This window comes from Scophthalmus maximus, chromosome 19 (assembly GCF_022379125.1).
Source record: "Scophthalmus maximus strain ysfricsl-2021 chromosome 19, ASM2237912v1, whole genome shotgun sequence".
NCBI lineage: Eukaryota > Metazoa > Chordata > Actinopteri > Pleuronectiformes > Scophthalmidae > Scophthalmus > Scophthalmus maximus.
In genome coordinates this window covers 17,210,770-17,235,976 of record NC_061533.1, presented here as the reverse complement: position 1 = coordinate 17,235,976, position 25,207 = coordinate 17,210,770, and the positions used below count along the sequence as shown (strand labels likewise).

Sequence of the window (25,207 nt, the reverse complement as noted above, 5' to 3'; positions counted from 1 at the left end):
GGAGAGCTGGAAGGGGAACACGGTGCGTTTCTAAATATGACCGTATGAAAATGAAATGAAGTAACAGAAAATGATTCGAAATTCGTCGAGGAACTTTCTTTGTGTCAATCAAATGAATGAAATAAAGTTGACTCTGATGCATGTCAAGGTCACTGGCATGTGGCCATAAGGAACATCAGATCTTAAAGACAACACCCTCTGACTAACAGAACTGCAGAACTCTTTCCACTTGCTACTCTAGTGGAAAGAGCTGCTTCTGCATTATCCTGGTATTATATTCTAAACCAATATATTCCAGACATTGGCCAGTAGACACCATTTAACGGAAGTGTCGATTCTCCTCTTCCTTAAATGCAAGGTCTGAAATCAATGCAACAGAGAAAAAAAACAAAACAATAAACCTAATTTACCGATATGAGAGCCTGTAAAGGAGGTCTCTACTCTGCTACAGATGAGTAAAGAAGGTCTCTACTCTGCTACAGATGAGTAAAGAAGGTCTCTACTCTGCTACAGATGAGTAAAGAAGGTCTATACTCTGCTACAGATGAGTAAAGAAGGTCTCTACTCTGCTACACGCCATTATTGTCTGAAAAACTACACGCAAAACTCCCGTCTAAAGCTTTTACATTATTGGTACCAATTTTTCTAACCCCCTCCCACCACAATACTACTGTACATATACTAACATCAGGATTACATGAGATTGCTTTTCTCCCCATTAGGAATAATGATACTCTTGATTGATCCTCACATTTCTTACATTTTTTTTAATTGACACATCAGTTCAGTCGTTTATTGTCATTCAAACATATTTGGACACGACGGAACGAATTCTGTTACCCAGGACCAGCAGCGTACACAATAAATAACAGTCATAGCCAAATGATATACTGTTAAAACGATGCTGATTTATTGTGGTGTTTGAATTCTTAATTTTTACTTCTCAGAATATGTTTTGTGACGTCTTCTCTTTTACATGCATTAACACACACTTATATTTTTTCTAAACACAACATGAATTCCCATGCTGCATCAGTGACATAAAACACTGACATTTTCCTTTTAAACAAACAATAAAATCACATCCTTTGGTTCAGAATCACCTTCTCTGATTTTCTTCGAATCCTTCCAGGAGATGTATTTTGACCTTACTAAGGTATGAATGTGCATTTGGCAGTTAGTTCCTTATTTTGAATTAATTCCTAAAGTACTTTGTTCCAATAATGTGGACATATGGGAAGTGTTATTTTTAACAAGCTGACCTTGCTTTTATCACTGGCTTGGTCTTATTCTGTCAAAAAAAAAAAAAATGCTTATTATACCTGAAGAATGACGCTTGTATTTGTCTTATTTAATGAATATAAATAATTATTTTTCGTTCATTTGTTTTTATTATCTTAATTTACTTTGGTACTTAAAGTAAACCTAATTGTTCATTTTAACCTGATGACTGACGTAATACATTTTTATTAGGCTTCTCTCGAATGCTATGTTCTCATGTACGCCTTCATTTGTGTTAATACATACAAAAAAAGAGTTACTACATTACCGTGTGTCGCTGATGACACTGTCAACACAAGACGTCTACATCATAATTTCCTTCAGAAATGAAATATATAGTGTTATAAACAACACAGTTATCTGTAAAGCATCCCAATGTGCTCAAATAAACAATTGAAACACAGATGCTGTTATTTTATTATTATTTTGTACCAGTAGATGAGACAGAGAGAACAGACTTTCTGAGACTTAACAATTAAGTTGAAAAAAAAAAGTGTCACCGAAGGCTCATTTGCTGCGGTGCCACCAGTCAACCAATGAAACTGTCTTGTGGAGATACCTTCCTATTTCGATGTGTGGAGTCGAAGAGGGCGCCACATGACTTACTGTCACAACACACAGTCACAGCCGGAGACTAGAGGACAACTTCTAGAAATGGGTGAGAATTATTCTTTTTTTAATCTTTATTGAAGCCGCTGTTCATGTTTACTCTTCTTAATTCAGCATTTTATTAATAACTGTTTGCTTTTGCAAAAGTAAATTAGTTTTACATTTTTATTATTTGTGTCAGAAACTATTTTTTTTTATGTAGAAAGCCAGAATGCGTCAGAAATGTATAATGGACCTAAATCCTAAACAAGCACCATATCACAATAATGTCGGCCGAGATGAGAATCTGATTAAAATACATTTTGTAAACACATGCATACTGCACATAGACAACCTAATGGAGTAACTGTGCATGTAAGAAACAGTATATCAAAAACATTTCTTCAACACATGAAATGGAGAAGTTAGAGCAACCGAAAGCAGAAATATAGGTTCAAGCCACAGCACAGGAAGTAAGTGATCTCAAAAGAGAAGTATATTGGTTTTGCACACAAATGATATTACTGTGGGTGGAGGGCAACAAGGTTTTGAGCTGACATCTCATCCGAATTCCATTTCATCCGATAGGCTTGTGCTTGTGTTTTATTTGTGTTACTTTTCCTCAGCCCTGTTGCACCGCACAGTATTTCTCCATTTATTGTATTCAACTAGCTAGGGTTATATTATATACACAGATAAATACTGTAGTTCGTGTGTTGCAATATCATACAGTGCAGCTCAAGAGTAGGAAGTGGTTTTGCAACCTGTGGTTTTATATCGGACTCAGTTGACAATATGTTCAACATGTTTGTGATGTGCTGAAACTTCACCTGATCATTGAACAAATTATGAAAACTAAAACATACCCAGCAGTAAAAATCTGTTTTAATACTGGGTTAAAAAAAAACAAAACATTAAAACTAACGAAATCAAAGGAATGCATGGCTCCATGCTGCCCATTTTAAAAAAAACATTGTTCCAATATGTATAGACATGTGCATTTCTATATAAGATTTTTCTTGAAATGGTTGGTTTCTTCTCTGTGGTTCACTGAATTCATATCCAAATGATATACTAACTTTTTAAAAGTTAAATGTCTTGTCTCTGTGATGTGTCCCATATGTCTGAAGCTCAAGATGGCCAGGGTGAGAGGTCGCGACTAACAGAAGCCAGTGACGAAGAGGAGGTGACGATGAAGCAGGTACTAACTTCAGTCTCCGCTGATAAAATGTCAGTTGACCTTCCGGTAGCAAGCTGGGCAATTTCCATCAGTTACTGTTAATGGGTGACATCAGCCTTTACTGCTCAGAATGAGTGGCATTTTCATTTCCCTATTTTAGTGAATTTGAGATGGTGGCAATTTTTTTTTTGAAGTGCTGATTGTTGTACGCGCAGTTGATTCACATTCAGGGCAGATTGTGAAATGAGTAACAATGGTACGGAACGCATGCTTGTCACGCACACCACACAATATTTCATTTCATACAGAGACTCCATTCTGGTAACTGAAACGAGAGGCACAATATGAGAAACGCGTAGAATCTCATAAAATTTCCAAGACTGATGATGTTAGTTGAAAGCCTGGTGGTTTCTGTGGTGACCTCAGGCATGCCGATAGCATCGATCCAGCACGCCACTAACAATCACATATCAACACTTTGACGTCAACATCACCCACACAGTTTTCCAGAAAAAAAGATTTAACCTAGTGGAAATATACTGAACGGTACACAATTGTACTCGCGGCAAAGAGGCTACGGCATATGGCTTTCAGTGCAGACGTTTCCTGTGGGCAACCATTCCATTGATGCGATGCTGAAACCTGAACGTTCTGTCAATCGGATGAAAGAGAATCACTGACTGAAAGTACAAAAGCAGATTTTTGAGAAGCCATGCAAAAATGTGCATTTTCACCTGCCATAGACCCCCCCCCCCCCCCCCCCCCCCCACATACAGTAACTCCGGATGCAGAGGCAAATATTAAAATTGTGCTCCAGATTTATCAACCAACTGCTGTCCTAGGAAATACAGGAAACTGAGGGGTTCTCCTTGGTGATACAAAACAACAGCGGAAAGTCAGATGTGTCGACGTGTTAGCTGGGAACTGCAGCGTGGAGCCGCTGAACTGTGACTCAGGCGGGTTATCTTGGTTAGAGGCATGCACCTTCACTATTACTCACTCAAGAGGCCGACTTCTCGGAACCAGGAACCGCATACAGGAACTTGATTCAATATGAAACCACGCCGAGCCGTTTTGTTGTACTGAAATAAAGCAGCTTCTGCGTGTGGTGATTCAAAGTAAAACACTTACATTGCCATTTGTGGTCACTTTTGACATACAGACTATCAAAATTGATCAATGCTGGGGCAAAGTGAGATTTCACATTTAAATATCGGAAATAATGTAAGCTTTGACTGCGCCATAATAACAGATCGCTATTTGTGCAATTTCAACCTGTGTTCAGGCAACAGGAATGATATTGTTGCTGGGAAAAACCTGTTTATTTATTCAACATGCTGTATATTTTCCTCACAATAAAACAATAAGGTCAAGTTTTAAGCTCACTTGACCTCAGAGTCTTAAGAGGACAATCTCGTCAGTGTTGAAATACCGAAACGGTATCACCTTCATCATCAGTTTTTCTACTTGTGTTCTAGTTGTTTTACACTTCTCTTCTTGGAATCTTTTTAACTGCTGCTTTGAGTTGTGCATGCCTCATTTCTGCTTTCTTGCAAAACCACAAACAGTGGTTATCAATTTCTCACACTGGACTTCTGGGTAGTCTTGGCTGTCACACTCTAATTTCGTGGTATCTCAAAGTTGCCATCAAAGTTACTGATGCAAGTTCTGCAGAAATACATCAACACGAAACCACTTTTTTTGGTAGATATTATATACATCTTGTTCACAACACTTTGCACGTAATTTCCCTCATACGGCTTACGTTTGTTTTTCAAAGTCACATTGATGACACCAGTGACTGACAACACTAGACCAAACACCACAAGTCTGCTGCTATCTCTGCAGACAGGATGTGTGGCGGTTATCTATAGAAAGTAGCGGTGAAAACCTACTCTTGTGATGTTTCATTTCGACATTTGTGTCCCATGAGACGACCGTGTGGGTCTTTTTCCCGGCTATGACAATACCGCCAACTGTAAAACTGGTTTCCACATCGGTGCCGTGTACCATGTCACATTCACTTGACACGCTCACGCCGCGTTTCCCCTCTGCATTAGGCCTCGCCGCCTGTTATTGAGATCCATGACTCCATGACTGAATGTGAGGAAGAGCCGGGGCCCGGTCCAGTGCCGATGGAGGAGAAGGCTTTTGTGTCAAGTCTGCACGCTTTCATGAAGGGCAAAGGTTCACCCATAGAAAGGATCCCACACTTGGGCTTCAAGCAGAGTGAGTTCACGCTCATTGGCACTGTGCTTGCTGTCGGATGAACACAATCTTCACTGGGAATCCGAAATGAAAATGTCTGGGTTCTTCTCACACGTGTGTGTTTTTCCCACTCTCAGTTAATCTTTGGAGGATCTACAAAGCTGTTGAGAAACGTGGGGGCTACGATGTAGTGAGTACAAAGTTCTTAATCGTTCACCGTCCTTAGTTTGATGTAAAAAAATGCTTAACTGGTCTCTCGCTGGAAAAATGAGTGATATGCAACGTGCTGCTAAGGCGCGGACTTTCACCACACTGCAGGACATTTAGACCTCTGAGCGCTCAGCGCGTCAGCACACACGCAGGGGTGTCTTTGATGATGACGCTGTGGGACAAGTTCTGAGAGTACAGCGCATTCTGAAATAGCGCTGAGGCGGTGCTAGGGCTCCAAACAGAGCTGACCCTCGCCTCTGTCGCCATCGTGTCCCTCGCTGTTGACACAACAATAGTAGCAGCGTACGCATGCACAAATTTAAAAATGAAAGTGTTCTTTCACTGGTGAAAACCCGCAGACGTACGTGGCATTTGAAGGTTAACCTGCCATCGCCCTTCCGTAAAAACTGTAGACCTGAGAGCAGGTGGGGCCCGAGCACCTGACCCAACTTGAAACCAAGAGTTCTGGTTTACCAACAGGTGACGGCACAGCGTCTCTGGAAGAAAGTGTATGATGAGCTGGGAGGGAGTCCAGGGAGCACCAGTGCTGCCACGTGCACTCGCAGACACTATGAGAGGTGAGGAGGATTCTGTTTTCCAGCCTGTCAGTTCAATCGGCGCGTCGGATCAATCATAACCAGAAATGTATTTTTCTTCAGGCTCGTGCTGCCCTTTGAGAGACACATAAAAGGAGAGGAAGACAAACCCCTGCCACCGGGCAAACCGCGGAAACCGTACAAAAGAAACTTGGATTGCAAAGTCAAAAAAGCTGAGGTGAAGAGGAAAAGGACTCCGGTGGATAGAGAGATGGATTCCGAGGTAACATTTGCGATAAAAAGTCTACTGAAAGGAGAGAAAAGTTTTCGCATGCAATGTTTTTTTTAAAAATTATTTCATATGTACTCACACAGAGGAGTCCAGAGGCTGCCTGCCAAAGCGAAGTGGTGATGCATCCTCGCCCTGCTCTCTGGGCCGCTGCGTCGGACAGACAATATCCAGACTGCTCTCAGCCAATCAGAGCCTCCACCGATCTTTGCACTTCCGTCTATGCTCTTCTCCCGGTCCCCACATCGAGCCCTTGGACTGCTCACATCCCATCTGCTGCTGCCGGAGAGGTCATCTCTCCTTTGGAGAAAAAAAAGCGAATGGCTCAGGCCAGCCTGAACTTGGCCCTTACTCCACGGAGCGAGGATAGAGAAAGGCCCTCGGTCATCTGCTGCTCCCAGTCCCCAAGCCGGGCTTCTTCCAGCCAGAACTGCAGCTCCTCTGATGGCTCCCCGCTCCCTTTTTCCTCCCCCTCCTCTTCCCGCAGCCCGTCCCCTCTCTCTGTTTCATCAGAGGACGATCCGGCAGAGAATGAAGACAAACCTGCATCAAACTCAGAACTGAGCCCAAACTGTTCAACAAGCTCTTTTAAAAATGCATCCAGCTGTAATGAGGACAATAAGTCATTGAGCTGTACCCAGGTGTCAAAAGACTTTGCAGGCCCAAATAAAGACATATCTCTGGTCAGCTCCCGATCCCTCACTGCTGACTCAATGAAATGTTATATTAAAGACCCCGCCTGGGAACCAGTCCAATATTTCACCCCTCCTCCTTTCCAGTCAACGTCTACCTCGAGTTTCACCAAAGTTATTCCAAAATCCGTGCAGCTCCTGCGGCCTGCTCCTATTCGGCCAATTTATAAAATCCACCAGAACAGGTTGGTGTACCAGGATGACCCTCTGACTCGTGCAAAGAAGCTCAACAACAACAACAACAACAACAACAACAACAACAACAATCGCGTTTCTCCATGGCTCTATCAGACAGAGAAGAGGGAGAAATCCAGGACAATGCAACAAAAAGCCCCCCCAGCGCAGCAGAGTCTGTCCCATCCCTCCACCGCCATGCCGGTGCTGTGCGTCCTATCAGGTTACGACAAATCAGGGAGAGACTCTCGGCACATGCCTCCCATGCACCCTGTGTTTCTCCCCAACAGAATGAGACTACCACAATCCCAGCTGATGTACCGTCATATACCAGTGGGTCCAGCTCACTCTGCTCTCATTGGGTCTTCTGTCTATCCATATCCCTACTCCATCCCTCTGTTAAACCCCCAAGCTGGATATACCCTACCTGCCATGAATCCCATTTGTCCTCACAAGCTGTGATTTTTGTTGTAGTCCAACCCCAGACTTTAATAACTGTTACTTATCAAGATAAAAATAATAGTAATTATAATGATAATATAATTATTATAATAATGATAATAATTATAATCACAGTTCATATGTACACTGAAAATGAAGCCATTGAGCTTTTCTGACGAGGCCTTACTTTTGTAATGAATATGCAACACACACATATTCAGATTTTGTTGGTTACTGTAATTAACTGGCTGTCACCCTGGGACACAACTAGACTGAAAGCAAATTAAGTCAGAGGAGTGATGTTGAGGGATTTATGATCACATCCATGTTCACAGTGTAACCGGTTGAATGATTCGAGTGCATTGAACTGGTCCTTTTTTTTCAACTGTCACAGCAGTACTGTGAAAGACATTACTCAGAAAAAAAGTATGTGCCATTTCTTTCTTTCACGGTGTCACACATTTTGCTACACTAGCGTATCACGTAAGTGTCACTTTACACATTTACACGTATGGAAAAAATACAAAAACAAACTTTAATCAATATGAATATGACAAATTCACAGTAGATTTCCGAAACACATTAGGTTCAGTCAAAGATAAAGATATGAAATTCAGGTTTTATTTTCCTGCACATTAGTCTTCACTCACACTATTTCAATACCTTGTTAGTTGAAAACTTTCTGTATTGTTCCTCATTGTACTGTATTGTTTAAGTCTGCTGAACATGATACTGCATCAGCAAATCAGTGTTAGAATTTTTTTTTAAATGTTACATGCAGATCTCACTGTCGTTTAAATGTATTTAAATAGAAAGCTAGTAGTTGACCATGGATTAATAAAAACAAACCTGAAACCTTGGGTCATTTATTCATCAAGAAGGCCTACAGTTTTATGTCTCGTAGATATATCGTCTGATTTTCACTACATTTAACATGTAAGGTCTTTATTATACTCTGTGGACAGTTGTCAGGTTTCATCCCATAAAAATCGAGGAGGAGCTATAACAAAAAATAGCTTGTTTCACATTTGTTACAGTGAAACCTTATATTCAGCACTTAGAAAATAACTACGTAGGCTTATATGTCATTAGGAAGGTGTCTGGATTTGGATTGCAGATCTTTGTAAATGATCACTCATTACCAATGGATTGTACATTATGCATTCTTTCATATCCCAAGCTTTCATTGCCTACAGCTAGGAGTTGATTTTTCTATAATAACTAAGATTATAATACATATTTTAAATAAATGATAGCTTCTCTCCGATGAAAACTGTGGAAATATGCAATTTGCTGCACCATCTAATACTCGTACTGTACCACCATTATTCTACTTATATGTCAAAAATACCCCCCACCCAAAAATATACTAATTCTTTAATTTCTGTCTGGGGTCAGATTAAATGATTGGCCTAATAAGCACTCATAAAGACGAAGAACATTTTTAAGAAAAAAGATAATCCTTTCAGAAAAGTTACCAAATTTAATATTACTATAAATCAGGGCTGGCATGAAATAATATGTTGGTTAGTGTTCATTACGCCGACATTGAATAAGAGTAAAGTTCCCTGAATTCAGACTCTAAGGAAGCACCACTGTATCTTGGCAGTGTGTTACAGTGGCAAAGACAGACCCCCACAGCTACCGCGAGAGAAACTTTGGACTTAATATCTTAAAATCATTAATCGTCTGATCATATCTTGAGTTCACTGGTTGGACACATTTTAGCCGGCCTTTGCGACACCTCGCCTTGTAGACTGTGTGCAGGGAATACGGAAACGCGTTCACATCTCGCGAGAATACGAACGCAGTGGCGCCAACAAACAACAAGTCCATCGTGTCGTAGCCGGTCCTCGTCTCCACGACAGAATTTGCTCAAACTTGTTCCGCCCGAAACATTTTTTTTTTAAGGTAAACGTACGTGTTTCGTTTCCGACACACACACACACACACACACACACACACACACTCACACACACACACACTCTTTGTTTGTTTTGCTTGTTGTTTTTAACACCGTGAAGGAGAAACTATGTCGGACCCTCCGTCCGACGACGGCAGCGACGCCATCCACGACGACGGCCAGGACGTGATGACCCCGGCGGAGCTGATCGCTAAGCTGGAAGAGGTGAGCCGGTGGAAACCTCGCCGCGTCGCAGCACACAGTCTGGTGATCAGCTTGTCCGCGGCACCGACACGGTTGTCTCCCCTCTCTGCGTGTCGCAGGCTTGGCTGAATGAGAAGTTCTCCCCGGAGCTGCTGGAGAACAGGTCGGAGGTGGTGGAGTGTGTGATGGAGCAGCTGACTCACATGGTAACTATGACAACGGGGATGCCTCCTGGTCCGTGGGTCGACGGGGTTCCGAAAACACGGTCACGATCTTACCTGCGTCTCTCATTGTGGACCAGAGCACAGGAAGTGCTCCGGTCCTTTAGCCCAACAAAAAGTACGGATGCTGCACTGTAAACAATGAAACGCTTAAAAACACAGCTATGATTAGAAGTACTTGGGGAAAACAGCCGTTGTCAGTGGTGTGCTGTTGACCAAAATGAAAATACTTAAATACTGTACCTCAGACTTACACTGCGGATCAGCACAGTACAGCCCTGGAGGAGACGTACAGTATGTAGTCACATTCTCCCACTGTTGAGCTGTCAACTAGAGCTCCGCCAATGTGGATTTGTATGGGCCGAAGCAGATACCAATATTAGGATGTCAAGGTTTTTAGATGCCAATATATATACGACAAACGATATGTATGTGTTTGTTTTTTTCAAATTGTCTCATCTAAGATGTTGTTATCAAACTCTTGTGGAATTTTTTTAAATTTTTGGCTTGATATTTTACAGTTTAGCCATAAACTTCATCCAAAACACCGTTTATTGAACTTGAATTAAAAAATATTAGTGCTGTCAATCGATTAAAAAAAATGAACCCAATTATTTGCAAAGTTGGCTGCGATTAATCGCGAGTAATTGCATTTTTCTTCTTAAGACTGAATTTTGCGATAATGGAAATTTAAATTTCAAATGATGGAATTAATGTAGAATCAACACAAAGGTAGTATTTCAATACAAATACTAGTGTTTAATAGCATCTTTTTAACTTTGAGCACAGATTCTCTCCTGTCAACTACAGATTTCCATCAAGGCCAAAGAGACTCACTGAGGCTTCGCCGACGTGTCCAGATAAACAACTAGACACGTCGGTGAACCATGTCCTGTGTGAGCTCTGTGATGTGACAGGCAGTGAGTGTGTCAACCTGGAAACCACAACAACACTCTTCACCTATATTCTCTGCCTTTTCCGTGTTTCTGAAAAAAAAAAATCACCACTTAGACTATATGCAGGGCTTTTTTCTGTCATGTTGAAAGTTTTCACTTAAACAGATGACGAGCGTCCGCACAACACAAAGCGTCTGCTCAAACTACTTCCTGTTTCTTTTAGACGTCCATCATGAAAGTGACAAACAATAACTGTTTCGCGTGTAATCACACTTCTCGCGTGTGTTTTCGTGACAAAACTTACTTTAAACCCCCTAAACTCCTTCCTTGTCCGTATCCATCTTTAGCCAGGATGGCTAATGGCTAACGGTTTTGCGGCACACGTCGTTACACAGGTCAGCCGCCACAAGAAGTAAACAAAATGTAAATGGCGTTTTAAAAAAATCATGCGTTCAATATTTCACAATTAACGCAAAGACTAAAGTGTTTATGTTGACAGCACTAGAAAATATACATAATTTTTTTATGTAAAATATTAACATAAATGACCATCTTTTCTGCATTGTTTACTCTGCAAAATAAAAGTTTTCATACCTGCACATTAAACATGAACACAGATACTGATATGTCTGTGAAAGGCTCATATCAACCGATTTTGTCGACCAAACATTGTATTGGTCGGGCTCCACTGTCAATTATTATCTCTGCCGAGGAGGATTATTTTCACCCACACCTGTATATTTTCTGATAGATTATGCAGAAAGCAGAGAAATTGATGAGCACCAGACTTCATGGAGGGATGAACCATGTGCCTGAGAAGAACCCATTCAATTATTGGTTCAATCCAGATCATTCAGTTTGAGTTTGATTACTTTTCCAAAGAGTTGCGTATTTTGCATGATTCAATTTTTTAATATAATGAATTATATGTCTGAGACTTAATAGAGTCAAAATACCACATGTTATAAGGACACCTGGTTATTTTACATTTGGGGACTTTTTTAGGCCATGACATTGAATGAGTAAGTGGCATATGTACCTGTCCCCCAGATCCAGCTGTGGTGACAGAAGTAGATCTTTGACTATGCATTACTCATTCATTTAAACAATCAAATCATTTAACCAGTGCACGTTATTGTATTTGTGGTCATCGTAAATCATCCTTTATAAAAGAAATCCCTGATGCCGTGACTGCATATCGACAGGAAGCCAACTTGCAGCGGGTAAAAAAAGGAGACGCCAAGGCCAGTATGCACCGCATGGAGATAGACAGGATCCGCTTTGTTCTGAGCAGCTACCTGCGCTCTCGTCTGCAGAAGGTCAGTCGGGTCGACGTCACAGCGCGCAAAAACGAAGCTGTAATCTCACTCTTGTTGACAAAAATGCCCAAACTTTTCTCTTATTGTTGTTGTCCCATCTCTAGATCGAGAGGTTTTTCCCTCATATCCTGGAGAGAGAGAAGTCTCGAGGGGAGGGAGATCCCTCTCTGCTCTCACCCGAGGAGTTCGCCTTTGCCAAAGAGTGAGTGTGGTAGAATAAGGTTTTGCAAAGTTTTTGCGTAAAACGAGTGCTTTTTTTTTGTGACGCCTGAGATTAAAAACGCCGTTGTCTGTCATACAGGTACCATGCCAACACAGAGACCTACCTGAAGGCCGTAGCACTGAAGCGCATGCCCCCCAACCTACAGACAGTGGATATGCTCAAAGCAGGTTCAAATCCCCTCTAGTTTTACCTCACCGGCCCTCTCCTTCGTTCTTATATGACCCGCACCCCGAAATACTGCTATTGACATGCGCCAACAGGTGGTGGCATTTGCTCTGACATTTTCACCGACCGTGACACTAAATCTCATGTATTCTAATGTAATCCCAGTGCCTGAGCCCTGCCTGGACTCTTTTGTGTTTCTGCGGGTGAAGGAGAGACAGGAAAACATCTTGATCGAGCCTGAAACAGATGATCAGAGGTACTTAATTCACTCAACTTGTTGTCACTGTTTACCAAACCCAGTAGGTGGCAGTGTTACCATTTCACATTCAGCACCGTTACCTTTTCTGCATAGACACTAAAGCAACTGATGCATATCCTCTGCGTTTCTTCTATCAGAGAGTACGTCGTGGATATGGAAGAGGGCTCTCAGCACCTAATGCGGTATCGAACCATAGCACCACTTGTGTCAAGTGGAGCTGTTCAGTTAATTTGAATGGTAAGTAAATATCCGCGAGTGTTGCTGTCATCTCGCTCATTATCTCAATACTGCCCTCACACCCTCTTGTACTGATGTCGGCTAATTCATCTCTGCAGATCTTACATAAGCAACTGCTTCGCAGCAGCATCTGGGTGTATTTTTAGCCCAACACTTTTTTTTCTTCCATTCTTTTTTTTCATTGTCTCTTGGCAACAGAGTCTGGAAGAAAAGTAGCTCTTTTAAGAAACGCAATGCAATAAATACAACCAACGAACAGGGGTTTTTACGTTCCAGGTCTGTGTGTCGGTGTGGACGGCTCCAGGTGATCTCGGACGGGCTGTTTAACCTACAGAGAACACAACAGGAAAAACCACACGAGACATTTGTGCTACCATGGCTTCAGGCGATGTAATTCAGTGGAAAAAACATTCACAGCAAATATAAAATCACTACTTATGAGAAGTGAAGGCTGCGAATGAACCCGGCTCACCACGTCAGCTTCTGCAGTGCCGTGGTGTTATTTTTGGACCTTTTTAAATCATGTCAAAACAGAAGTTTGGTTTGACAATTCCAATGTATTCTGGTGTGTTTGGGTTTGTGAGACTTGTAAAGACTTTTCAAGACTCAATTTTATCTGCTGTTTCATCATTCCTTTTACTTTCTATATCTCCAATGACTTCATTATTGGATTTTTTCCCTCTGCTACTCAATAACGGGCCGCCATCAAACGGGCTGAACTTTCAATCTTGGCTTCACAGTGCCTACCACTTAAAGTTGCAGGTGTTCATTTGTGTGCGTATTTGAAAGGAAGTTGTTTATTCTGTGATATTCACACTTAATATGTATACCGTCATTATAAATAATTGTAAACCTGTTGATGTTTTGATAAATCCTGTGCACCAAATCCAAAGATATCTGCTTTTTTAGCATCAATCGGCTTCACGAGTTTCTTTTTGATTGTGTGACTGTAGCTTCACCCGGAGAGGTTGTGCGGAACATGTTCTTCCCCGAGGTTGTCGTAATGGCGTTGTTATGTAAGCATTTCAGAGGGAGCAGCCATTGCTTATTTTTTGCCCGCGCACAAATCGCCTAGTAATTGGAACTAACAAGGGACTTTTCCAAAACTGAACTACGTGTCAACAGTCAGTCGTCTTCTTGAGTTGCACTGCCTGACTAGCTTATATGATATCATATAGCCCCGTGTTAAGAAATAAGGAATGGTCACATAGGTTGGTATTATTCTTATTTAAATGTTGGACAGTGAAAGCAGTGTTCCGTTAGACTTTGTAAATGGTTGAACATCTTGATTTAAAAAAAAAAGATACATCTTAAATGTTTAAATGATTGCAAAGTTGTGAGAGTATTTGAAGTTATTTAATTAATCACATGAATGACTTCATCATTTTACCTCATCCTATTTCTGGACGTCTTCTGATCATGCAGTGGCAGGACTTCATCTTGACCAGTTTAACCACCTTCATACAAATTTGAAGGTTTTCAAGACGACATAATGTCTTTAAACTTGGTCTCCAAATACATCTCCACAAGTATGAGACGTGTTTCATGTTACTGGATATGTGTGCACGTACTAAGCTTGATTCTTGCGTGACTTCCATGCTTAGGCGACTTGCATGGTGAAGCCCGTTAATGTTATCAGGCCCTTTCTCAGCGTCACTCCTGCTGACGAACTTTGGGAGAGCGATCCCGTCAGGACACCAGCCAGTGAGCAGTGAACCTGGATCCCAGCCCAGGCCTCCCTGGGATCTGTCCATTGACAGGTCTGAGAATAGAGACTAGGATGACTGGAATGGTTTTCATAATACAGAATCAAATTACACGTACACTATATACAGTGGACTTGTTTGTGCTTTATCGCTTTGTCAGCACTGGACGACAGATATGAGGTGACTACACAAAAGACATGGTTTCACATAAATCTTTACAGAAAAGCCTACTGGTGTGATAACATGTTTATGTTTTGACAGTCAAACTCTAAAATAGCCAACAAAGAAAGCACATTGATTAAAATATAAGGACTGTTGCTGTACATGACAAAAAAATCTATGTTGTATGCTCTAAAAAGACACATTAGTGCAAAACCACAACATCCAGCTGATTGGTCAGGGAGTGAAGGGGGCGGAGTATTCAACATGACATCTCAACTGAGGCAGTATATAGATAGGACACAATGCCGGACGCTCCTGTGGGCAAAGGGATGACTGAGACTACAGACTACCAATTACAACTTGCGCTCGTGTGTGTAAGTAAGATTTTCAAATATGTCGGACCAGAGATGACCACAGAGGTTTTGCAAGCTTTGCAAACTATTTTTTTTTCTCTTCTATTTTCTAGAACTCCAGCCAAACGTTGAGGACAACACCATAATCGCTCAGCACCACACAACCACCATGGAGATCTCCACGTCAACGTAAGCATTTATAAGTGATGGTGATTCTGCTGCGTGTGAGGTGCATTATCTTCTTTCGCTTCAAGTGTCTCGAATCATTTCCCATAAAGAGAGAGGGTGAATTGTAATCGTGATGACGTTTTTGATGTCACTTTAACGTTGTGATGTGTTCCTTAATGCACCTCACGGCTCAGGAACACAAGCTCAATCACGCGTCTAGGGCAGCAGTCTTTATTGAAACCAGTGTTTTTTCTCTTGCAAGCGTCCTGCCAGTGGTTGGCTTCGGGTCAAAGGCCCAGTCAGCTGGTCTCGTGGAGATTGCTGTCATGCTCTGCTTGAACCAGCGTAAACAACTGTGTCCTCACGTTTGGGTTCCCATCCTGAAACCCCAGCGCCCCTGCATCCGCCCTCAGGCGTCGGATCAGCTATCCTCTGACGTCTGCGGCCAGAGTTATTTGGCCCACCCTCTCTCGGCCTTCTTGGACGAGGACTTGGATGAAGAGGTTTTCATCCCAATCAAGAACAAGCACGTGGTTTTCGCCGACTCGAGAGGATTGTCCCTGACAGCTGTGCGGGTGTTTTCCGAAGAAGAGGAGCACTCTGACTTGAACCTCCTGCCATCGCTGCCGGACTTGGGAAGCACGACGGACGACAGCTACAGCTGCACCGTCAGCACGTGCTGCCCAGGAACACGGCTCAAACTTGGCTTCCCGCAGCCCTCCGCAGATTTCCAGGCCTTTCGTGCCAAGCTGGCAGAGAGCATGGTTATCCTGGAGAACTGCAGTGTTTCTGAACAGGCCCTCCAAGGTACCGTCAGAGTCAGGAACATCAGTTTCCAGAAGGACGTGCGTGTGCGCATCACCTTTGACTCGTGGCAGAGCCACAAAGATGTGCCCTGTACATACCTGCAGAAACGCTTCGGCGGGCCACAGACGGACATCTTTGAATTTGACATTGCCATCCCTAAAGTGCTAGATGCCAAAAGGAAGATAGAATTCTGTTTGCATTTCTTACCGGGGGGGGAGAGCAAACCTTTTTGGGACAATAACAATGGGCAGAATTACAGCATTGCAGTGTGTGTGAGCTCACATCTCTGTAGGAAGAATCTAAGTGAAAGGGCATGACTCAACCTTGAAAAGGATCCTTGTTTTTGTCATATATAATTCACCAGTCCTGGGTATAAATGAGGTGGATGTTGTTTTTAAAATTACATTTGCATTGTTTTCATGCTGAAGCACTTAAGTACTTAATAAATGTTTAGATATTTTAGTAACTGTATAGAAAATGTTAAAACTGCTTATTTTGGTGTCCATTTAATAATTATTTTCCCTTTGTCTGTCACATTTAATTCACAAGCGGGTGACCTTGTTCTTCGGTCACTCTATTGTCATGCCCTATGTGTTGGCCTGTCATCGGCCCCGGTGTTACTGTTGTGCACCAGGGAGGGAGATCCCTTTCACTTTGGGCATTTCTGGGATTCCCGTATAGGTCAGAGATTTCCAGAGAGGGATAAACAGAAACACGAGAGAAGATATTCTTAGCTCAGTCCTGTTTTATAGAGTCGAGGCTTGCTGTCAGAGACGGATTAAAGGGAAACTTTGTGATACCATCTTCCCCATTACCTTTCTCTGGTGTTCAAAACTCGGACAGTGTCCAGACACAGGAGCTGCTTTCACTGTCACATTGCTACATTTAGACAATAGGCTCTATTTTGACGATCCAAGTGTATGGTCTAAAGCGCATGGTGCAAGTGCATTAAGGGCTGAAACTATGGAAAAGAGAGATGGGTCACTGCTTGACGTCACTTTGCCACATGCAGGTATAAAACAGGGCTCACTTTGTCATAAAGGATTACAATGAATTTCTTATGAATTCCATAACTCTACAATTTTTAAGAAGAATTCAAGTACTTAGCACCAGATGCTGAAAACCAAACTTAAAGCTCTAGTGTAGCAATAATGTTTAGACATTTAACAATAATAAGTCTTTTTTTTTTTTAAAGACAACATATGGCATTTACTCCACTGAGCATCACAAGAAGCAGAAATAGCAAAATATTGGTTATGTCAGTAACTAAAAGGGTCACCTCCAGGTTGCATCAAACACAAATATCTGTAAGAAAAATCTCATCAAACTAGCAGTCCAGCAACAGAAAACAATTAAACACATCTAAAGGAAAAGAAAAATTTAAAAGGTTTGAAAAGAATTCAAGGAAATGCCACAAAAACACCAGAGAGCAATGATGACTCTCAACAAACAAGGGTCATAGATTCTCTCCATTATTCTGAAGCCGGCCGTGTTTTCACTTATGTTTGGTTCGGCAGTCGTGGATGTAAGTTCACTGTTTTTCCTGCTGTGATCATGACCGCAAGTCTAATACACTCTAGTCCAGGCAGGGAGGAAGGAAAGCAGCGTGCACACTCTTGCAGAGGTGGGCTGTTTCCCCTGTGATCTGACCTACAATCAACTCAACAGTTTTGTCTTTCAGCATTGTAGGCTCACACACTCCCAGCTCTGTCTTACATCAGCGTCCCACACTAATGTTGCACACTTTGCAGCTTGGGTCTTTCTTGGCATTGGCTGTGGTCAGACTCATGAGCTGGTGGTGCCCGCTGATCTGCTCCACGCTGCCCTGATCCAAAAGAACCGGCTCTGTGAAAAGCACTTCGAGGATGACATCACTGGCATGGCAGCACAGCGGCTCCTCCCCCTGCCTCTCGGGGGCAGTGTATGTCAAGAAGGGGTTGGAAGCCAAGTCCAGCATAGGGAGGCGTGTGCGACAGAAGGCGTCCCCCTCGGAGCCAGCAGGGGCCAGCACCAGCACCACATAGTGGTAGGCTGTGTACATACAGTAGAAGTCTGCAAAGTACAGGCAGATGTTGGGGTTCAGCAGGTGTGCGGCTGCGATCTGGAAACGCAGCGGGCCGTACGGGGAGTCTTTGGGAGGGAGGCCTGTGTCGAACTCTGTGTTGCAGCTGAAGAAGACTCCCTGCAGCTTGGCATTGATAGGAGAACCATGACTCCCACTGTTGTCTTTCAGGGCTGGACGCATCAGTCCTCCGCATTCCTTCCTAATCCGAGACATTAAGAAGGAGAAGAGTATTACCTTTAACTTTTCGAGGCGTGGCCTTGGTTATACAATGTAGAAAAAGAATACAGCACTGACCTGACGCGGTCAAAGTAGTCTGGGTGCTGGTTGCGATAAAACACTGAGAATTTCAGCAGCCTCCCTGCGGAGCCCTTTGCCTTGTCAAGAAGCTGCTGGAGGTGTTCCATGGCATAGTCTGCAAAGTTGATAGGGACTGTGTAATCATATCAAGTTCTGCACTGCTTTCAAATGCTAATGACTACCCTGAGCCCAGGCAGGGTTGTTATTATGCCATTTATGTGCACTGTACTTCTTGATTCCCCATCTTGCACTGCTCTCATATCCCACCGCGTACATCATCAGGGTTACCTTAGCTGTCACCCATGGTATGTCTTACCCCCGGTGCAGAACTCCACCACCTGGCTCCACTCTGACACCAGGTAGTCACCATCTGGCTGTCTGACAGCGGTTTGAACGGCAACGCAGTACTCCGTCCGCGGGCTGAGGAACCAGTGTCCCCTCACTGCCATGGGGAGAGGCACAGCCTTGGCCACCAGCTTGGTTGGCACATCCTGGAGGACAAAGTAGGGAACACTTGACATAGATGACAGTGTGCAAGGCTTAAAACATGGTGCTGTGTTTTTTTTATTTACATTTCAAAGCAAAAAAATGTAAATGCACTTGTTAAGTCAACAGTTTCCCTCCATAAACTTTGCCTCATTAGCATGATATTCCACTTCAAGCCCAAGCTGCTGTAACTAGGATACATCTCATCAAATCAGCGGCTTTGTTTTGGCCAAGGCCTCTAATAAGTAGCGCGGCTAATTACCACGGGCTCGGAGGCCCATATAGCCATGGTAACTTCGTCTCTGATGCAAGTTTGTTTGTGCCACTTTGTGTATCAGAGAGTGAGAGAGAGCATATCATCCATTCAGGAACAGCTCGCTCAGCCCTACACCTGCCTTCACATCACAAAAGCAGTTTTCAGCTGTCAAATTCCAGCTGCAATAATAGACTGTAATTACAGTCACTACCTTTCATCCGAAATGAAAGAAAGTCCTATATAGCAACTGGCACTAATTTCAGTCATCAAACTGATCACGTAAATGCCAATAGAATTATTATATATGTCAATGTGCACGAAGCCTAAACCTTTCTTTAATCCAAATTCGGTAGTTTCTACAGCCACACTAAAGCCATGCCAGCAGTTTTGAGAGGCAGGAAGCTACTCCGTCTCAGTGGTGCTTTGAGCGAAATGCTAACCTAAGCATACTAACATGTTCATAATGCAAACGCTAACATGCCCCAGTTAAGCAGACTAATTAAACTTGAGCTGATAATAGATGGCAAATGAGAGGATCACCAAAGTGATGAATTCTTCCTGGGGGAAGCTCACAGTGCATACATGTCAATACAAACCATTTTAACTGCAAGCCCAAAAAAAGTCCAAACCCCGTGTTGGCTAGAGACAGATTCAGAGGATCACTAAAGTCAGGAGGATTCATCTTCTGGAGACGACGAATTTCCGTCGGAAATTTCAATCCATCCAGTGGTTTTGGTATATTTGAGCCTGGACCAAAGAGGCCGACTGAAGGACTCTGGCCATCCCCAGGGCCATGCCGCTGGCATGTCTAAAAATAAATAGGTATACGCTTAGAAATCATGTGAGAGGTTCTGTTCATCTGCAGATCCAATGACTGCAGATGGAAGCTGGAAGCTGAATTCAGTACAAAGCATCTCCTCTCACCGCTTGACATTGATAGTCGCCAGAGGAACACATTAATGTAGAAAAAAAAAAAGGAATTGACTACTTGATATTGTCTTTTTGTCACCTTATGTCTATATTGCCTGAAGTCTTTGTGAATTTGGTGATGTGCATTGCAAGTAGTTAACATGAAAACAGTCTTGTGCTGCAGCTGAATTTGTCGGCTTTTGTCCACCCTATGAGGAAACAATGTACAACTGAGTCACTGGCCTGAAGCTGTTGACTGCACTCATTTTCCTTTTTGCCTGTATTGGAAGTGACTGAAAGGGTGCAACCAGGGTTTTCACTGAGGCAGTTCGACCCATCTGTTAATCCAGCAAGACCCGAACAAAAACGATAATTCTCCTCGCCTCATTTAAGGAGATCTCTGTTTCATGGTGGAACACCAGGACGGCCAATTATATGGTGAAAATTGATTGGTGTGAAGCTGGAATGTGAGCACACAACCCAGCAGGGGTCAGATTGCATTTTCTCGGGGAAGGCGCGTGAAGTGGGTTTGAAATGGTCAGACCCTGTGTTTGAAGCGGTTGGGGTCCTTGCTCTCTTTGCGGCTCAGGTCGATGAAGAAGTGTGTGGCGCGGGCAGTGTCCTCAGGGGGCATGTCCCACACGATGCGGAAAGAGTCGCAGGTCACCTCGCAAATCTGGATGTTGCACGGGGTTGAGAGGGGGGCTTCCATTTCTGCCATCTGACATGATAACACGAGAGATAAGAGAGAATAGTTCAACAGTAGCTGTAATACCAGTGATGGAGTCATCTGGTATCATCTCATTTTGGCATCTGAGGCTCTGCCTTTTATTCACTGTCCTGCTCTTTTCCCTCCTCCTCCCCCCTTTCCTTGCCCTTAACTGACATTTCCCGTCATTACACAACTCGATACGCTCCAAGCCGAGTGACTGGCCTCTGCCTTCCCCATGCATTTCATAATCCACCTACAGCAGTCTCCCAGCAACCACACATCTGCAGCCTCCCCTCAATCTCCTCCTGCAATTCTCAAGGAAGGGGTCACTGTTGCGCCCGTCAGCAAAATTTTTAACTAAAGGTAACTTTTTAAACACTCCTTATTGAAGTGCATAACGACCTTTTTAAAAAGCGCTGAGCCAGTGAGCTCCTTGCAGATCAAGCGGAACTTTCAAACAGCTTTTATGTGGTTTGGGCAAAAATGGGGGATGTTTAAAAAGGCATCAGTGGCAGGTGATGTATGATCATATTTCCCTTTTGCCCGTCAGCAATTGGATCCAGGCTGCTGCACATTGCCCAGAGCACCAGGCCGGGGGCAGTCTGTTGGTCTGCCTGTGTTTGTGTTTGATTAGCTGTCACCTTCCCTCTTCTGAACTCTGCACAACGGTCATCTTCTTTTGCCCTGAGAATCAGTGCACGTCCGTTCCTCCATCGCTTGCCTGTAATTTTCGAGCGTTTTTAGGTCCCTATTGCAATCATCTCCGCTGGTTTTGCTCACTGCCGAGTTTTCTGCTCTATCTCTCTGCATTCTAGCATCTCAACACCAAAGCAGCATGTTTTTTCTATTAAAAGCACTCTCGCACAGAGCATATGCAAAACCACTGATGCGCCTAAAATAAAGCTTCTAGCGATCTAGCACAAACAGTCTTAACGTCCTGCGGATGCCTGGTGGGGTGTCACTGTCTGACTGCAGGTCGGCTAAGGTGCTCTCCAGTCAGTGTGATGGACACGCTGCAGCAGCTCATTAAAGCCTGTGAACTGTGAAATTTGTGCGGCCGGCAGCTCGTTCGCACGGCGGCCAGGGGAGAGAGCCGTTGCGTCACGCACGTGTGTTTCCACGCGTCTGTTTTCCAGCTGCTGTTCTAATTTTTTCAACATGCTGCCTTTTCACAGATAGAAACTGGGGCAAGAGGAGATTCTCACAGGACAAATCGTCAAAGCCCTGTGTCTTCCGAGTGCGTTCCACTTTTGGATTGAATACATTTTTTTCCAGTTTTTTTTTTCCATACACTATTCACACAATCACTGTCCTCATTCATAAACCCGTCGGTAAAACCACTTCACTCTGCTACGATACTGGCCTTGATAGACAGTTGCTTCAAATAAGGCAGCTGCAAATTATTTGAAAGGGACTCACATCATTGGCTACAATTCTTACACCGGCTGCAATACATAACACAGAGATGTCTCTGTGGGACTGCATCATGAAAGAAGATGCTGCATTCATGCATATGGAGCATGGCACACAAAATGCAACAAATGTTTTTTTATCCTCCGAGGCAAATACTTTAAAACACACTCAGATGGCTGCACAAAGGAGAAAGAGCAGGCACAATTTTTTTCAATGTAGCTTTTTTTAAAACTACAGTAGGTTGAATGGTCATCAGAGTGTATGACGTGAAGTTCACCAAATAAGCGGTCCAAAAGACATAATGTGTGACTGACACAGTTTGCCCCTTGCACAATTAAACCAAGCATTAGCATTTAGGAAACCGAGCACTGAATTTCATGAGATGTCAGTGCTGCTCTTTGAAAGATCCACACTCTCTAATGTGAAATGACAGTGGTGGGATGTTATGAACAGCATCACACATGCATGTGTACATCGTGCAAAAATAGAGCTCATGCAGTATCTCCCCAACTGTTGTATTCAGCTGACTTTATATCTAATATTTTTCTCGAGAAAAGCACAAGTTAACATGCTCCATTGCAGCGTTAAACCGTTTGGTATCCACAACTCTTACGGGCATCAACAAGCAGACTGATTCAAAAAGAACTCCTCACTTGTATGAGATTTTCGCCGTGTTGGATTGTATCTACCTTCTCTTTCTGCTCCACTGCCTTCTCCTCTGCAGCAGTCGATGATGGATCCCCAAAGGAAAACTGATTAGGAGGTGAAAGAAACACACAAGCACCTTTCTCTCACCCTCTCTCTCTCTTTCTCGGTCTGTTTGTCTCTCTCTCTACCTCTCGGTCTGTTTCTCTCTCCCTCTCTCTGTCACCAACCCCCTACCTCACCACCTCCTCCTCCCACAAAAACAAATCTCATTTTTGCTCTGAGCTCTGCATGATGTTCACTCAACTCCTGTGCAGCCACAGAGGATGAATTCAAAACCTCTTTTTTTTTTTTTTTTCAAAAGAGAGAGAGAGTGAGAGATGAGTGGGTGGGATTTTCCTACTGACATGTGACCATACTGAAACGCGCTCAACCCCCGTCAGCATCATGCTTCCGCTGGCCAGTCAAGTAATACACAACTCATCACTCTCCAGTGGTCCGCCCTGCGGCGCACAATCCTCACACACGCCCGAACACTTAGCTGCCTGAAAAAATGTCTCCTATGTGAGGAGGAGGAGGCATGGACACTGGGAGTGTGAGGGGGGGGGGGACGGGACCATTTTATCCACCCTCCACTGGCCATTGAGTATTGAAAAGAAACTGTGTTGTTAGTGATGTCCCAGTAAATTACACAGGGCGCCACGAAGAGCTCAAAAATATACCATGTGCCAACTGTTCTGCCATATGGACTAACTCCACAGGGCATCTCCCCCCCAGCCCATACGGAGGCGAGGGGTGTAATTCCAGAGTAAGCAGATTTCCGCTGGCATTCATTTTCAGAGGGATGTTTTTGTACTGGTCTCGACCTCGTGTCAACCTCACATCTCCATTTAGGATTTCGTAAAAGATTAAAATAGACCCTCCACAGATTAATGGCTTTAATCTGCTGCTAAAACAATGGACATGGACATAGAACTAGAGACAAATAACAAAGGGATGAACTGATAGTGAGAGTGTAGTCCTTCAGAAACACATCGTATCTGTGATTGAGAAAATTACAAAGATAACGTATATTGCCACAATTTCACCGACTGCGTGTTGTATTGACAACGCTTGATTCATGGCCAGCCAGCCGCAGATAAGTGATACCCTCAGAGCGTAATTTTAAACCGCAATCATCCATCATTAGTCATGCCATGACAGAGTACCTCTGTCCAAATCACCCTCTGAGCTCCAGAGGTAGGGACAGCCATTTTGTTAGGGAAGGTCAGGCTGTGTGTGTGTTTAGACAAGAGATTTCGGCCCAATTTAAAACACTTGTGATGTCAAAAAAGGGACAATATCTCCTGCATTTAAGTTGTGCGTACACATCGGCATATTTTCTTTTTTTCAAAAATGGTGTGGAATTATTCATCAAAGTCCATCCCAGACCAACCCCAAGGTCCATGGTTTATCAGCAGGACCAGACACCAGCACGTTGGAGTGGGCGTTTTACCCAGGGCACTGAAATGGTCAGAAGCAGTCCCACATTTCTCCCTCTTGTTCCTTCAGAGGGATGGCACCAGAATGATTTACTCGTCACAGATGCAAAAGCATCACATTTTATATTTCTTCAAATGGATCTTGGTGCCCCAAATTAGGGACACACTTTGTTCAAGTTGCTTAATGTGGACTTGCAGCTCATGGGCATAACACGAGACATTAAAAATGACGGCTTTTTCAGTTGTGGATGTACACTGGCAAAGCTCTGTGTACATTTTTTTAAATGTCACATTTACACATGAACAATTATAAGCAACGGCTAAATGAAATATGATGCTGCAGCTTGAAAAACTGAATATACTAGATATTGCCATGGATGGATTACACAATGGTTTGACCAGGCACAGAGCCAGGTTATTTGCCCCACAGGGCTAAACAACTACAGCTAAGACTCAAAAGCAAAGAGGAAGTGACGACCGATGAAAAGCAAAATGACCACATGAAGTCCAATGCTCTACAAAGAGACGTGACATAGATGGATATTGTTTAACAAGAACAATATGTTCCTATTGTGTAACATACTTATATATACATTTTTTTAAAGCCCCAAATTGATTTACCCCCACCCCTGTTCAAAGATGATTCATTTGGATGTTTGTCAGTTGTTTATATTTGAACACAATAAATATAATGACCCTTTGAATGCAATGTCATTGCAGC

The 25,207-nt window shown here is 43.1% G+C and overlaps 4 protein-coding genes across 8 annotated transcripts; 3 read left to right on the top strand and 1 right to left on the bottom strand.

Annotated features, from left to right (window-relative positions):
- The first annotated feature begins 1,836 nt into the window (after positions 1–1,836).
- On the top strand, positions 1,837–8,472 carry arid5a (AT rich interactive domain 5A (MRF1-like)). The gene is made up of 7 exons (XM_035639946.2): positions 1,837–1,939; positions 3,000–3,070; positions 5,110–5,278; positions 5,395–5,447; positions 5,948–6,045; positions 6,127–6,286; positions 6,379–8,472. The coding sequence occupies exons 1-7, from the start codon at positions 1,879–1,881 to the stop codon at positions 7,618–7,620; spliced, it is 1,854 nt and encodes a 617-aa protein (XP_035495839.1). The 5' UTR covers positions 1,837–1,878; the 3' UTR covers positions 7,621–8,472.
- An 889-nt stretch (positions 8,473–9,361) lies between these two features.
- gins4 (GINS complex subunit 4 (Sld5 homolog)) lies at positions 9,362–13,912 on the top strand. 3 transcript variants are annotated; one of them, XM_047329241.1, is made up of 9 exons: positions 9,362–9,510; positions 9,624–9,727; positions 9,826–9,912; positions 12,029–12,142; positions 12,247–12,344; positions 12,444–12,532; positions 12,696–12,786; positions 12,927–13,026; positions 13,303–13,912. In XM_047329241.1, exons 2-8 carry the CDS (start codon positions 9,632–9,634, stop codon positions 13,021–13,023), a joined length of 672 nt encoding a protein of 223 aa, XP_047185197.1. In that variant the 5' UTR covers positions 9,362–9,510; positions 9,624–9,631; the 3' UTR covers positions 13,024–13,026; positions 13,303–13,912. The 3 variants fall into 3 exon arrangements, with proteins under 3 accessions (XP_047185197.1, XP_047185198.1, XP_047185199.1); XM_047329242.1 differs by having other exon boundaries at positions 9,394–9,506; positions 9,619–9,727; XM_047329243.1 differs by having other exon boundaries at positions 9,405–9,516.
- Positions 13,913–14,075: 163 nt separating this feature from the next.
- ppp1r3c2b (protein phosphatase 1 regulatory subunit 3C2, duplicate b) lies at positions 14,076–17,024 on the top strand. Of its 2 annotated transcripts, none has more exons than XM_035639950.2 (3): positions 14,076–15,268; positions 15,361–15,436; positions 15,678–17,024. In XM_035639950.2, exons 2-3 carry the CDS (start codon positions 15,417–15,419, stop codon positions 16,537–16,539), a joined length of 882 nt encoding a protein of 293 aa, XP_035495843.1. In that variant the 5' UTR covers positions 14,076–15,268; positions 15,361–15,416; the 3' UTR covers positions 16,540–17,024. The 2 variants fall into 2 exon arrangements, with proteins under 2 accessions (XP_035495843.1, XP_035495842.1); XM_035639949.2 differs by having other exon boundaries at positions 15,660–17,024.
- A 392-nt stretch (positions 17,025–17,416) lies between these two features.
- LOC118313948 (phytanoyl-CoA hydroxylase-interacting protein) lies at positions 17,417–23,513 on the bottom strand. Of its 2 annotated transcripts, none has more exons than XM_035639948.2 (5): positions 23,014–23,513; positions 20,780–20,956; positions 18,901–19,075; positions 18,582–18,699; positions 17,417–18,486 (listed from the first exon to the last, which is right to left on the bottom strand). In XM_035639948.2, the coding sequence occupies exons 2-5, from the start codon at positions 20,954–20,956 to the stop codon at positions 17,940–17,942; spliced, it is 1,017 nt and encodes a 338-aa protein (XP_035495841.2). In that variant the 5' UTR covers positions 23,014–23,513; the 3' UTR covers positions 17,417–17,939. The 2 variants fall into 2 exon arrangements, with proteins under 2 accessions (XP_035495841.2, XP_035495840.2); XM_035639947.2 differs by having other exon boundaries at positions 23,050–23,512.
- Between the last annotated feature and the right edge of the window lie 1,694 nt (positions 23,514–25,207).

Bases quoted from the DNA above. Each gene is read 5' to 3' on its own strand.
- arid5a (XM_035639946.2), top strand. From the start codon at position 1,879: ATGACTTACTGTCACAACACACAGTCACAGCCGGAGACTAGAGGACAA. The intron at 5,279-5,394 runs GTGAGTTCACGC...TCCCACTCTCAG, and splicing joins ACACTTGGGCTTCAAGCAGA to TTAATCTTTGGAGGATCTAC. The intron at 6,046-6,126 runs GTGAGGAGGATT...ATTTTTCTTCAG, and splicing joins ACTCGCAGACACTATGAGAG to GCTCGTGCTGCCCTTTGAGA.
- gins4 (XM_047329241.1), top strand. From the start codon at position 9,632: ATGTCGGACCCTCCGTCCGACGACGGCAGCGACGCCATCCACGACGAC. The intron at 9,913-12,028 runs GTAACTATGACA...GCATATCGACAG, and splicing joins TGGAGCAGCTGACTCACATG to GAAGCCAACTTGCAGCGGGT. The intron at 12,345-12,443 runs GTGAGTGTGGTA...TCTGTCATACAG, and splicing joins GAGTTCGCCTTTGCCAAAGA to GTACCATGCCAACACAGAGA.
- ppp1r3c2b (XM_035639949.2), top strand. From the start codon at position 15,417: ATGGAGATCTCCACGTCAAC. The intron at 15,437-15,659 runs GTAAGCATTTAT...TATTGAAACCAG, and splicing joins ATGGAGATCTCCACGTCAAC to TGTTTTTTCTCTTGCAAGCG.
- LOC118313948 (XM_035639948.2), bottom strand. From the start codon at position 20,956: ATGGCAGAAATGGAAGCCCCCCTCTCAACCCCGTGCAACATCCAGATT. The intron at 18,700-18,900 runs GTAAGACATACC...TCAACTTTGCAG, and splicing joins GGTGGAGTTCTGCACCGGGG to ACTATGCCATGGAACACCTC. The intron at 18,487-18,581 runs GTCAGTGCTGTA...GTCTCGGATTAG, and splicing joins GACTACTTTGACCGCGTCAG to GAAGGAATGCGGAGGACTGA.